Source organism: Furipterus horrens, unplaced genomic scaffold (assembly GCF_987537825.1).
Source record: "Furipterus horrens unplaced genomic scaffold, mFurHor1.1.pri manual_scaffold_7, whole genome shotgun sequence".
Taxonomy (NCBI): Eukaryota; Metazoa; Chordata; class Mammalia; order Chiroptera; family Furipteridae; genus Furipterus; species Furipterus horrens.
The window spans coordinates 28,865,177-28,878,721 of record NW_028327177.1 but is presented as its reverse complement, the minus strand read 5'-3'; the positions used below and the strand labels follow the sequence as shown (position 1 = coordinate 28,878,721).

General features: G+C 43.5%; 1 protein-coding gene across 3 annotated transcripts in view; it reads left to right on the top strand.

Moving 5' to 3' along the window:
- MATN2 (matrilin 2) overlaps window positions 1–13,545 on the top strand; it is a 132,864-nt gene that overhangs the window by 63,002 nt on the left and 56,317 nt on the right. For all 3 annotated transcript variants that reach the window (XM_090283534.1, XM_090283533.1, XM_090283532.1), the window contains exon 5: window positions 12,475–12,597. In XM_090283534.1, the coding sequence (XP_090139660.1) occupies window positions 12,475–12,597 (123 nt within the window). The remainder of the gene's footprint in view (window positions 1–12,474; window positions 12,598–13,545) is intronic.

The following is a 13,545-nucleotide window of genomic DNA, read 5'->3' as shown; positions in this document are numbered from 1 at the left end:
ATAGGTTCTTCAAGTGGAAATGGACCTTGGCTGTCAGGCTTGTAGCTCCCTATCCCACATAACCCAGGAATTGTATTCCCTCCTGGTGTCCCAGATGGGCAATGGTACATGTCCACCACCATCTCCCATCTGGGACACCACCAGGTCATGCAAAGCATCTGTACCCTCTTTCCTCGTACAGCTTGGATCAGTGGTTGAGCTGAAATCCTTCTCTCCACAATTCCTGCCATTGACCGTGTTTTGCCACCTGAAGCCATATCCTAAAAAGTGTATTTCCTTTTCCAAATGAAAAAAGAAAGCCCTTTCATTATTGAAGAGTATTGTATTATCTACCCCTGCTCCCATTAATTTTCTCCTCTGCAGGGGAAGTGTAAATACATCTTCAGATGACTTGGTGTTGGGTCTCTTCACTGCTCAGATAACCCTCCTCTGGACACCAGTTGGTCAGTGGCTCAGAATGTGTCCTTCTATTCAAAGACTAAGTCAAGCACAACAAATAACCTTCCCTTCAAAGTTCTGTCCATATGAGCAATTCGGAATATGCTGGAGGTCAACACTGTGGATCCTTTTGTCCTCCAAAAAATCTTTCCCATCCAGGACCATTATATGAGGTACATGCAAAAGCATTAGCATAGTGCCTAGCCTATAGGGCTCTGGAGAACTTTACGTCCTTCCCTTTCCCCATAAAAATAACTAGGCAGGCAAAATCCTCCTGAAGTGTGTGCTTCTTCACACCTCTTTGTCTGCAATCATTCCCTTACTCTTGAATTCCCACTAACAAGAAATAATTTTATATTGTTTCCTTTTCTTTCTTTCTCTTTTAAATAAGGATTTTTTTCTTTCCTTTCCTCTCTTCTGGACTATTTAATCTATCTGGAAGAATAACAATGCAACAGTTAGAAAACTTCACTTGGCAAAAAGATGTAAACATTCTTGTCCAGCTTTCTAATATTTTTCTCTCTGAATAACTATACCAAATATTTTATTGCCTTCATTCTTCAGATATGTTCCTGATGTTATTTTCCAAAGCTACATACATGATTTAATAACTTTTATATTAGAGTTTAATTAATGAGCGCGATCCAGAAAAATAGTCACATTATTAAAGAGATAAAACTATACTAACATTCCTCATGAATTTAGATGTAGGAATTCTTAAAAATTCAGCAAATAGAGCCCTGGCTGGATGGCTCAGTTGGTTGGAGTGTCGTTGCATACACCATAAGGTTGCAGGTTCAATTCCTGGTCAGGGCACATACCAAAGTTGCGGATTCAGTCCCAAGTTGTACCTACAGGAGGCAACCAATCAATGTTTCTCTCTCACATCGATGTCTCTCTCTTTCTCTCTCTCTCTCCCCCTCTTCCTCTCTTCTAAATCAATAAACATATCCTCAGGTGAGGAAAAAAAAACAAAACAAATAGAATCTATATGGAATCAAGTCCGAAAAATCAATCAATATACTTCACCATATTAACAGACTAAAAAATGAAAAAAACATACGGTCATTTTAATATATGCAGAAAAAGCTTTGGATAATACCCAACATTCATTCATTATAAAAACTCTTAGCAAACTAGGAATAAAGGGGAAATTGCTCAACCTGATAAAAGATATCTATGAAAAAACCTATAGTTAACATCATACTAAAGAATGAAAGACTAAATGCTTTCCTCCTATGATAAGGAACAAGACTGTATGTTCACTCTCAATTATGTCTATTCAGCATTGTACTAGAGGTTCTAACTGCTATAATGAAATAAAAAGATTCCATTTATATAAAATTTTAGAAAATGGCAACTAATCTATGTGACAGAGCAGATTAGTGGTTGCCTGGGGCCAGGGGGATGGGAGGGGCAGGAGGAGGGATTACCAAGGGCCAAGAGGGAATTTGGAGGGATTAGGGGTGACAGATATGTTTATTATCTTGATTATGATGCTATCTTGATATGTCATATTTATTAAATTGTATACTTTAAATATATACAGTTTATTACATATCACTTATAACTCAATAAAGCGAATATATATGCTAGTATGTTATGCATATACGAGTAAATTCAGAACAAGATGTTTGGGGAAGGTAAGTGGGTGCTGAGACAAAAAGCCGCAAGGGACCAGAGAAAGAGGATAGAACAGGGAAGATGTTGCGGGGCAGGTTTTACTAGCAAGTCCAAGAAGAGAAGAAGAAAAACGCAGGGCTTGTTGTCTTTGGGGGTTGCTGCCTAGAGCACACTGCCCGCCTGGAGAAATTTGTTTGGGGCATTCGTCGGGGACAAGGGAAAAAATGTAAGCCCACACAAATTCGGGAGTGATCTGGTTCTAAACCAAATTCCAACAGCGGTCTTTGGTGAGTAGGGGGGATGAACACAGGGTATCAAGTATAAAACCATGTTTTAGTGAATTGAGTCTGGCAGTTTTTTTAAAATACATATGATTATATATGATTATATATGTATTTATGATTAGAATAAATTAGAGAGTAGGGGCAGAAATACCATCCATTTATTCATTCATCCATCCATTCATTTATTCATTTTACACTTATTGATTCCCCCTTTATGGGTCAGACACTCTTAAGAGGTGGTGAGAGAAAAATCAGTGTTTCTCTTACATGTTTGAGATCCAGGAAACACTCAGATCTTGGCTTCCCTTGTGCTCCACCCGTGGGCAGGAAAATAGGAAAGATGCTGTGTTTGCAATTCCAATCAGTTCAGTCAATTCAGTACTTGTTTCTTATACCCACAGAATTAAGTAGGAGACCACAGCAATAATCTCTGCTGGAGGGAGGAATTGATCACATAAGATGTGGGGGATAACTTTGAGGAGGAAATCTAGTGATGAGGAAAAACTAGTGACCTTGAGAAAGAGCCCACCCAAGTAGGTGCAGCTGGAGGTGGAGGACCCGCGCTCATGAGAATGCCTGACTGGATGTGCTTGGTGGTGCTAACTGACCCTGTAAATGGATGAACTCCTGGAGGGAGAAAGAGGGTGTGGAAGGGGAGGGCAGGGTCTGAGCTTTGGGGTGGCCCACAGTCAGAGCATGGAGCAAGAGTAGGTTACGCACACAGCCTCAGAGTAAGTGGTGAAGACTGCCCCGAGCAGAAGCAGAGAGCCACTGAGCAGAGGACAACTGGTCATAGGGCTCCCTCTTAGTCCTGGCTGTTGGGCCTGGGAACTTGGGCATCATTACGTGCAGCGTGCTCACCCTCTGGCTGTGCCAGGGTGCAGGGTTTGAAAGGGCGAGGAGGGTAGTCTGGATGAGAGGGCCCAGTGGGAGAACTGAGCTGACTAAATGTGAGTGGAGAAATCCAAGTTGTTGAGAAACAGTTACACAGCAGGGAGAACTGAGTTTGAACCTTGTCGAGCTTCTCTGCTTTCTTATTTTCACAAGCCCCTAGACGAGTGAATCTCAAAGTGGGGGTCCCAGACAACAGCTTCAGCTCTGTGGGATAACCTGTTGAAAGTCCAAATTCTCAGGTCCTACCCTAGACTTGGGTGCGGCTTAGGAATGTGTGTTTTAACAAGCCAGTTAACAGGATTCTGATGTAAGCTCAAGTTTGAAAACCACTGACCTCAGTGTTTTAAACTAGCTCTCTCTCTGGGAGAGCCCACTTAGTAGAGTTGTTATTTAAGGACGTGGTGATGGGACAACCCTTTGGGAATTGCAAAGCACTCTGTGAGAGTAGGGCATTATTCGTTCATGTTTTTTCTTTTGATCAACCTAATTCGGTCAGATTTACTTATGTTTTAAGGCTTTATTTTGGGGCACCCCCTTTCTTTTCCATTCTCAAAAGAAAACTAAAATCTTGTTACTGAGCAAGAGAATTGACTAAAAAGGAATTTGACTCTTGGGAGAAAGAAGCACGCAAGCACCTCTGGAGTTTGCCTAAAGGACAGACTTGCTTTCCTCTAGGACCCTGGATTTGTTTGGTTTCTTCCAGAGTATAAGCGCAAGGCCGATGACTCACATTTACTGTTGAAAGTCTTTAAATCCAATGGCAGCTGTCAAAATAAGATTAGTGCTTTCAGACATGATAAGAGAAGGGGACCGGGCCCCAAAATGCAGACTTGGGTTTTGCCTGCGTTTGTGGAGCCTTAATTCTGACACGGCTTTCGCGTTCAAGAAGGCAGAAATCCCACTGTTGCCCACTTGAGTGATATAACAGCCTAATAATACGTTTCTCTCCTCCCTTGCTGTGATAGATAATTTTTGGTTTTTACATCTCAGGCTAAATAACAGCAGGAGCTATTTAAAAAGTGGTGTGCGTCTTTAATGGTGTTCCTTTTGCCTTCCCTCAACTGTCATGGGTGTCAACAGCATGCAATGCGGCTTGTCTAAAATTCTGAAAAGTCAGTAAAAGCGCTTTGATTTCACCCAGGATGATGTCAGCCACAGCAACCACGGTCTGTGTCCCGTGCTCCTTGTTCAGGGTAACCAGATGAAAGTTTTCCAAGTTCTCTGGGCCGAGGCACTATGCCAGGGTTTTGAGATCACAACTGGAGGAAGGCACTTAAATCTCCCCTGCACGGGAGAGCCTGGGGGGGCAGTGCAGGGGGAGCTAAGATGAATGTGAGCACAACTTTGGGCTCTTAGTCATCAAACCCTCACTGATTTATTTCACCCGTGAAGACTGAGCAGACATAGTTAACATCCTTCCTAAAATTCTCCAGGAACTAAGAAAAACAAGCAAATTTTGCTGACTCTCAGCTAGATGCTAAGGATTGCCCTGTTGCAAGGCATTGCTTGAACTTGGTGAGGTTTTTTTTTTCTTTTTTTTTACCGAGTTCAAAATTGCCTGCTTTGCTGTATCATATCAATTCAGAATAGAACTCCCAAACCAAAACTTAGTCAACGATTCGTGACATTATTTAAAATCTGAATCTGAGGTCCATGTGTAGGGTTTTCAGAGGTACCCAATAAAGTGATACTAATTAGAATTGTGATGTAAGACCCGGCTTTACCCTAGTCTAAGAAATAAGGAGGCTAATGTCTGCTCAGTACCTACCGTCTGTCAGGTGCTTTATTATCCCATTTAGCCTTGCAATAAGATGTGCTCGCCAGTTAATTATTTGACCTCTATGAAAATTAAACCTTATAGAAATCACCCGGCTGCAGCCAGGTTCAGCTCCAGAGGCAATGTTCTTTCACTCACTCCCACCCTGTCTAACGAAACAGCTTCCCTTTATCTCCTCCTGCAAAGTTCAAGTCCCATATTATCTCCTTCAGATCCATGTATAAAGTCATCTTTTCCGTGAGATCATCTTCTGACCACACTATTTCCTGCTTCATTTTGTTTCATAGCACTTATAACATCTAATGTAACATATATTTTTACCTGTTTATTTTGTTTATGTCTGGCCTCTGTCAGGGGTGTGCTGGTAAGGGCTTAACAACTAGATCTCTGGGGAAAAAAGCTCCAATTGTAATGTTCACCAATTCTTGTGGTGTAAATACTGCCACTGAAGCCGATTTCAAGAAATGCACTTGGCCTTGGGAGTTGGAAAGAGGTGTGCGCAATCTGTCCAGGGAGTCAGTCGGAGCTGGGTCCCACGCACCAGCAGCTCCATGGGGACAGGGATTGATGGATTGATTTTTTAATCTGTTTTACTCACTGTTGTTTTGCGAGCCCTTTGAACAATTTGACAAATTAATTCAGTCAGCCATTCAAATATATTTTTAAAGATTGACTATATGCCAGACACCCTGCTAGATACTTGAGCTAAAAGGCTGAACAAAACAAGCACTGCCCTCAATGTGACAGGGGAAAGAGACATTAAATATTCAATTGCAAATTCAGTGTTAAGTTATAGTTTTGGCAAGGCAAACCATGGGGGAACCTGGACCTCTAACAGGCTGGTGGCTGTCAAGTCAAATCAACAAATGTCCACTAAGCACCTACTTACGAAATGCATGCTCTTATAGAACTCCCTGAGCAAAAAATAATACTCACCTGGTTTGTCTCAGAGCTCACGGCTTAGTTAAGATTGGTCAGGGAGGAACACTGGTCAGCCCTGTGTCTGGGTAACTCGAATGTGGGTTCATTTGCCTATTCACAAGTACTTACTGAACACCTGCAATGTTCCAGGCGCTGTGCTAGGTCTCGGATGCCACAGACAGCAAGGCAGCGGGTCCTTAGCTGTCATGATGATCCTTCTGGGGTCTGCAGCTGGGGGCTGGTTCCCGGATGTCATTGTGCTCTGAATCCGCTTCTGGTATGGGAATTCCTCTTGCTGGGGATGAGGAGAGGGAGGAGGGAGGAGTTTTGTTTTCATCTCCCTCATCTTCCCATGCCACCATTTCTGATGGAGGAGAGTATTTTTAGGACTAGAGTTGGGAGGCAATGGGCTGGGGCTTTGCCACTGTTCATTCAGCAGATGAATATGTATGGAGCCCCAACTATATGCACTAGGACACAGTGCTAGGCTCTGGGGAACCCAAACTGAGGCAGACTACAAGATCACATGCCAGGGGAGCTGCCAGAGTATGATCAGGTCCTTCCAGCACCAGGGGGAATTGGCATAAGTGCAGGAGTGGAGCCATGTGTATGGTGCTAGGGAGTCAGGGGAAGGAACCCAGCTGACCTGGAGAAGGCTTCCTGGAGGAGGTGACATTTGACTGAAGTTGTGAGCCATGAGTGGGGGTCACCAGGTAAAGAAGATTTAGAAGGGTAATAAGAACTCTGAATCCAGTTCTTCTGCCACCCCAGCCCCACGGTTTCATCATCCTTCAGTGAAACCCTCCCAGGCTGTGAGAAAAAAGAAGTGCTGTTTTTTAAAAGCATAAAGAATCATCCAAAAACATCTGTATTTGTTTTAAATGGAAGTGACCACTGCCAAAAAACAACAGTTGTTTTGTCAGAACCTAGTTTGTATTTATTCCTTTGTCTTTGTTTAATTAAATTTATCCTTCAATGGTTTCCCTTGGGACAGTACACAGATCATTAGTGGCTATAAATCCCCAATGTTCTAGAAACAGTATGAAAAGACAACAGACATAAAGCCAACTGGCAAGCTGGCTGTTTGTGGGACTGTTCTTCTGGAATTCAAGCCATAACCCTGTTCCTACACACTTAGCACCCCCATGCAGTGTCCAAGGGGACCAAGGACAGCAATAATTCTGAGATTTGTTCAAAGGAAGAAACTGAGTTTGGTGGTCTTAGTTAATAAAGGGGGCACTGATTTTTTGATCTTTGCTTCAAGATCCTGGTTCATTGTTTTTTCTTTTTGTTTGTTTTTTTTTTAAATAATTTACTTATTTGTTTATTTATTTTTAGAGAGAGGGGAAAGGAGAAAGAGAGGGAGAGAAACATCGCTGTGTGGTTGCCTCTCATTCGCGCCCCCAACTGGGGACCTGGCGTGCAACCTAGTCATGTGCCCTGACTGGGAATCGAACCAGCAACACTTGGCTCGCAGGCCGACGCTCAATCCACTGAGCCACAGCAGCCTGGGCCTTGGTTCATTGTTTTTGAAATGCTAATTTCAGAGGGGTTCGTTTACTATGCATCGGTATTTTTCATTGTTTGAAAGATCTTTTTTAAAAAGATTTTATTTATTTTTAGAAAGGGGGGAAGAAAGGGAGAAAAAGAGGTGGAGAAACATTGATGTGCAAGAGAAACATAGATTGGTTGCTTCTCACACTCCCCCAACTGGGGACATGGCTTGCAACCCAGGCATGTGCCCTGTCTGGGAATCGAACTGGCAACCTTTCAGTTAGCTTGTAGGCCAGCACTCAATCCACTGAGCCATACTAGGCAGGGTGAAAGTTCTTGTTACAAACTCTTGTTAGAAAATTTGAAAACAGATAGTTATAAATAAGAGAGTAAAAGTCATCTGTACTCCCGCCAGTCCTCCCTAACCACTGTTAGGCAGGTTCCTGCTGGACAGAGAGCGGGGTACAAAGGAGCAGCTGGAGCAGGGAAAAGAGAGGAAGGACCCAGGTGGAGAACCTCTAGTCCCCCATCTCCAAAGATAGGCTTGGGGTTTGGGGGGTAGGTTGCTTCAGTGTGCTGGGTACCATTTTCCAGTCATCAAGCCTTTGTTCAGGGTAGCTCCCCTGCCAATTAAAGAGCTTAGAGTCTAGGAGACACAGTAAAGACACCACTGCACAAAGGCCTATGTGATTAACGTTGTGACACATGACAAGAGGGAAGAGCACAGGGGTGCACTGACAGCTGGTAGGTGGGGCCAGAAGCTCTGAAGAACAGTCGAAGATCCTCATTTAAAGTGGTTAATTTTCCCATCAATGTGCAAGCAAACCAAAGCTCTTCAGCCTGAAATTCAGAAAATTGCAGCCGTTCCCCAAGAAAGCACCAGTCCCCCTTTAACTGTGCTGGAAGTCCTTTTGTAGCCAGGGGAAATCAGGCTCTCCCATGGGATTGCAAGAAAAGCATTTTATGGACCCACGCACAGGAGATTGTGGGGTGGCAAGATTTATTTGGGTGGAAATAGAAGCTGCCCCCTTCGTTTCTAGTGTTCCATCTGTATCCATCCTGTCATGGAAAAAGTCCAATCTTGCCTTCAGCAGGGCCAACACAAAGGCCAGTATCCAGAGTTTCTGTTTCATATTAAAGCTTAGTCCTTTGGAGCCTGCGTGGTCTGCTGTGGGCCTGGATTGGCTGCTAGACCCACATGGTTGTGTGTTTTCCTGTAGAAGAGAGCACGTGAACAAAGGGGCAAGTGCATTTCTGGGCAGGTGAGGTCTCTCTCTCTCTCTCTCTCTCCCCCCCTCTCCCCTTACCTCGTTCCCCCCACCACCACCTTTGTTCCCCTGGGATTATGACCAGGAGCTTTTTCAAAAATAACCAATCAACTTCCCAACCTTCTGTGCACTTCCGATGGGTCCAAACCCTAGCCAATGATCCCTTTCCAAGGTTAGACTGACAGGCCTCTATGGTAAAGCACCTCCCTCTGTGCCATTTTGAGTTCTGTTATGCATGTACTTACCTCCCCCTGCTCCCCACAAAAATCTGGTGTTAATTCCCTTTGCGGGAGAAATGCGGAGGTCTCCTGGAGTGTGTGAATCTGTAGCTTCCTGATGAAACAAACAAGCTTATGCTCCCTGGTCGATTACGCTTAACAATCTCCAATTCCCCTTGCTTCCTTTCTTATTAATAATTAGCTAACTATTTATGGTAACACTTTCCATTTCCCAGAGCTGAGAGCAACTGTGATATTTGGTATTTATCCTTCTAAAGCATAACTCAGGTGAAAGCACCCATTTCCCTTTTTAAGGAATTGACCTTGAGTTGTCTACGCTGCCTGATGAATGGAGTTCAGAGCACTCAGCCTGGGGTCAAGGCCTTTGCCATCTGGTGTCAATTGTCGTTCTGATTCTCCCTCCTGCTGCAGCCCTTGGACTTCCCAGAGTGAAAGTCAACTACCACGCCTGTCCTGCTTTCCTCCATTTCTGCACAGTTACTCACAGTCCCTCAGCCTGGTGCCACTTCCCTTTCCCTGTTCTCTCACGCTTACCTGCCAGCTGGTTCAGGTCTACTCTTCACTGGCAGAAACTCATCCTCTTTCTGAACTCCTGTTGTATTGTCAGCATCTCTCTGATGGATTTCTAGCGTGTTTTATCTTGTATTTTAGTTATTTAGGGTGCCTCTGATAGCCACTCTGGCCTTCCTGGTTCTCAGATGGGGCTGGTTTATTCTACCTCGGGACTTGGCATTTGCTGTTCTTTTAGTCAGGAACACTCCTCCTAAAGTTCCCCGTTACTAACCCTTAGAACACAAGTGGCCTGACTGCAGGAGCCCCTTTGTCTGTTTGGTTCACCACTATATGCCCAGTGCCCGGGACAAAGTAAGTGCTTCATTTCCTGAATAAATGAAGAATATCCTATAATCCCAACTTTTCTTAGGTCTCTGGCTTAGGCATACAACTAACTGTAGATTTTGTTTTTTAATATTTTATTTATTTATTTTTAGAGAGAGGGGAAGGGAGGGAGAAAAAGAGGGAGAGAAACATCGATGTGTGGTTGCCTCTCACACATGCTCCCAACTGGCGACCTGGTCCACAACCCAGGCATGTGCCCTGATGGGGAATTGAACTGGCAACCCTTTGGTTCACAGATCGGCACTTAATCCTCTGAGCTACACCAGCCAGGGATTTTGTTATCCTTTCATTATTCAGTATAATTTCATGAGCTGAAGGGTTTGGTCTTTTTTTTTTTTAATTAATTAATTAATTTGTTTGTTTATTTGTAGAGAGAGAGGACAGGAGAAAGAGAGGGAGAGAAACATCACCGTGCGGTTGCCTCTTACTCGCGCCCCCAACTGGGGACCTGACGTGCAACCTAGTTATGTGCCCTGACTGGGAATCGAACCAGTGACACTTGGCTCGCAGGCCGACACTCAATCCACTGAGCTACAGCAGCCAGGGCAGGGTTTGGTCTTTTGTTTTTATTTTTTGGTTATTGGTGTTTTCCTTATATCTAAATTCATTGGAAATCTCAATTGAATTTCCCATTTGGAAATCTAAGATACAAATTTTCTGGTAAGAGATAAAGGAATTTGTATCTATAATTTTTTAAAGTACTTTCTTGGTTTGGGAATGAAAATACTTCTTTTAGCATTTTAAAACCAGAATCCTTATTTGTGGAGTCTTAGACTTAAGCCTTTTTACTATTATGATGTACATTTTATTTTTTAAATTATATAATGAATTTAATAAGTGATGAGTTAATCAGCTTTTATCTTTCTATCAATTTGATATTCGATATTTATCTAAAAGCATAATAAATTGTAAAACTCAAGGACCTGGGAAATTACATTAAAGTACAGCTATTGAATTCATGGATTAATCAAGCTTTCTAGTTCATTGAGTTTTTAACCATAGCTGTCATATTAACCTGAGAAATATTATTTTTAATATATTCAATCCCTTTAATGTTCTGATTTTTCTCCAACTTCCATGGCAAAGTTACTGGAAGAGCTAGTTATGAATCCAAGCCAGTCTCCTTGCTGTGAAATGTCAGCCTGTTTCTGCAAAGGAGAGACCAAATCAGTGATAGACTGAAAATACCTTTAACCTTTTCATCCTCTGATATATTCTTAGTCCCACTGCATTAAACGTATTTCTGTAGTGCATTCTTACACTACATTTAAATAAATAACCAGGACTCAGCACTTTGTGCACGTATGATAAATATGTGACCAAAATAGGACCAACCACAAATAGCCATACATCCATTTCTCCCTAGTAACCTTTGTTACCTTCCTAACCTGCTCTGGCCTCCCATTTTCCTCATTTGCTGCTGGGATGAATACATAGAGTGCAAAGAGGATTTTCAAAGATCCTCTGGTAGACACGTGGGAGGAGGAGGAGTCTGTCCAAAGGGGCTGATGCAGACTTGGGAATTGGGGGCTATTCTTAGACCTGCTCTGTTTTTGGAGGAGTAGCAGGCCTTTCCTCTGTGCCCTCTCTCAGTGTCTTCATCTGCAAAATGTCAAAGACAGTACCAGATTACTTCTTTAAAAATTGCTGAGACTGACTGCAAAGCATTTTGGTTTTCAAAGAGTAGGAATGGTACTTGGTGCAGATATGTGCAGATTCCTGCTCGTGATTGTCAGGGCAGCCTCTGAGAAATCACCCAGAGACCACTGGGGGATCAGGCAATGGGTTTACTGAGGGAAAAGGGGGTAAGAGGGAAAGAGGGGAGAGGCTCTTGACCAACTCAAGAGCCCTGAGGATCAAGGGGAATGGGGAGCAAGGGAACGGGGAACGGGGACTGGGGACTCCTGGTCCTCCTCGTGGGCCCGTAGGAGTCCCACCTGCCCTTCTGCAGGCACCTTTTTTTATACTTGTCAACCACATATTTTGGTAAGGGTGAGTTAGCTTCCCAACATATGCAGTAGGTCATTTACATCTCATTGCTTCTCCCCCCTGCCCCACATACACACCAGGTTAGTTAACATATTGGGCTAGGTCCATTACCATTTCCCCTGGGAACGGTTTCAGTCCATCAACATATCTTTTGGGAACTGCTAAATCCATCAGCATAGCCTTTGGGAACAGCCAAGTCCAGGGCCAGGTTGATTAGCATATACCAAAACTTCAGGTGTGCATTCTAGCTGCCTCCACGTTCTGACAGTGATAACTCACAGTTTGCTCAAAATGTTTTCAGAGCACTCTCAGTGACATGGTAAAATAAAAACTGATGTGAACTTCCAATTATTTAGTGCATTTAATAGAGGCAAAAAATTTCAACTTTGAAAAAATATATATAAAGTCACCAAAATGTTAACAGCAGTTGCCCCTTGGGTGGTAGGATCACAGGTGGGGGGCTTATAGGTGGACTTTCTTTTATAGGTTTTTCTGGATTTTCCAAATTTTCCACAATGATCACGTATCAATGCTTACAATGTTTCCTGAAGTTATTTGAGCAAGTGCTGTAAGGCTGGTTGTTGCCTGGCCCTGTGCTGAGACGGTTGCCTCCTTCAGAGGCCTGTTCTTATGGTGTGATTTTGTCTCAGTCCAGGATCTGTGTGCGGCGGAGGACCATGGCTGTGAGCAGCTCTGTGTCAATGTGCTGGGCTCCTTCGTCTGCCAGTGCTACAGTGGCTACACCCTGGCGGAGGACGGGAAAAGGTGTGTGGGTGAGTATTGCCTGCAGCCTTGCTTAAGGACAAATCACTGGAAGGAGGGAGGGGGAGCCCCCACCCCACACGGCCACCCCTGCGTATTCCATTGCTCTCCTTTGAGGGTTTTTTTTTTTTTTTTTAATGAACTAAACTGTTTTTATTTATTTATTTACTTTTTACTTTTTCATTATCTTTATTTTTTCTTTTGACTTTTAACAAAGTGCTAAGTCCTCTGGCCTAGCTGTTCAAACTGGACCTTTAAAGACTTCAATGGTGGCTGAGGTTAGCATTTTCCTATTCTGGGTCCTCAGCAAAAGGCATATTTATAATAATCTGTGTCAATTTAGTTGTCTGTTCCTGAAGTCTTTGAAAAGGACTGGGCAGACTTTCATCAAGTGAAAATGGGAGGGTATGTTCAGGACTTAAATGTAGATGATGTGCCGTATCCATAAAGTTCACCTGGTGCCGTGCCTCAAAGATGCGCTCAGCCTTCCTGTTAAGTATTTGACCTGCAGTTCAGTGACAGACCAAGTGACTGCCAGGGAGGAGCCCAGCCATGTGTATGTAATAAGACACCATGGTCAGAGAAAACAAAACGTAGGCTCAAACCCGGGCCCCAGCTAAGGAGTGTCAAGCACACAAACTTGCAGTCAGTTGAGCAGAGTCCCACTTGGGGGAGTGCACAACCCCATGAATGGTAGGAGGGTGGGGGATAACATCCGATCTCTTCAGTGATGGCTAATGGATCTCCGCAGCAGGCCAGCAAATCCCTACTGGCACCTCCCAGTTCGTCTGCAAAGCCCCTTACACCTGCACAGCCTCATCCTCCTGCGAGCAAACAGTGCCTGGCAAATAGTTGGCATTAAATAAACGGAATTGAAAATTTATGAGGCAGAAAATCTGTAAGGAAAAGAGGGAAAAGGACTCCACTGATATCAGAACTGGAATCTACATGTTCTGACT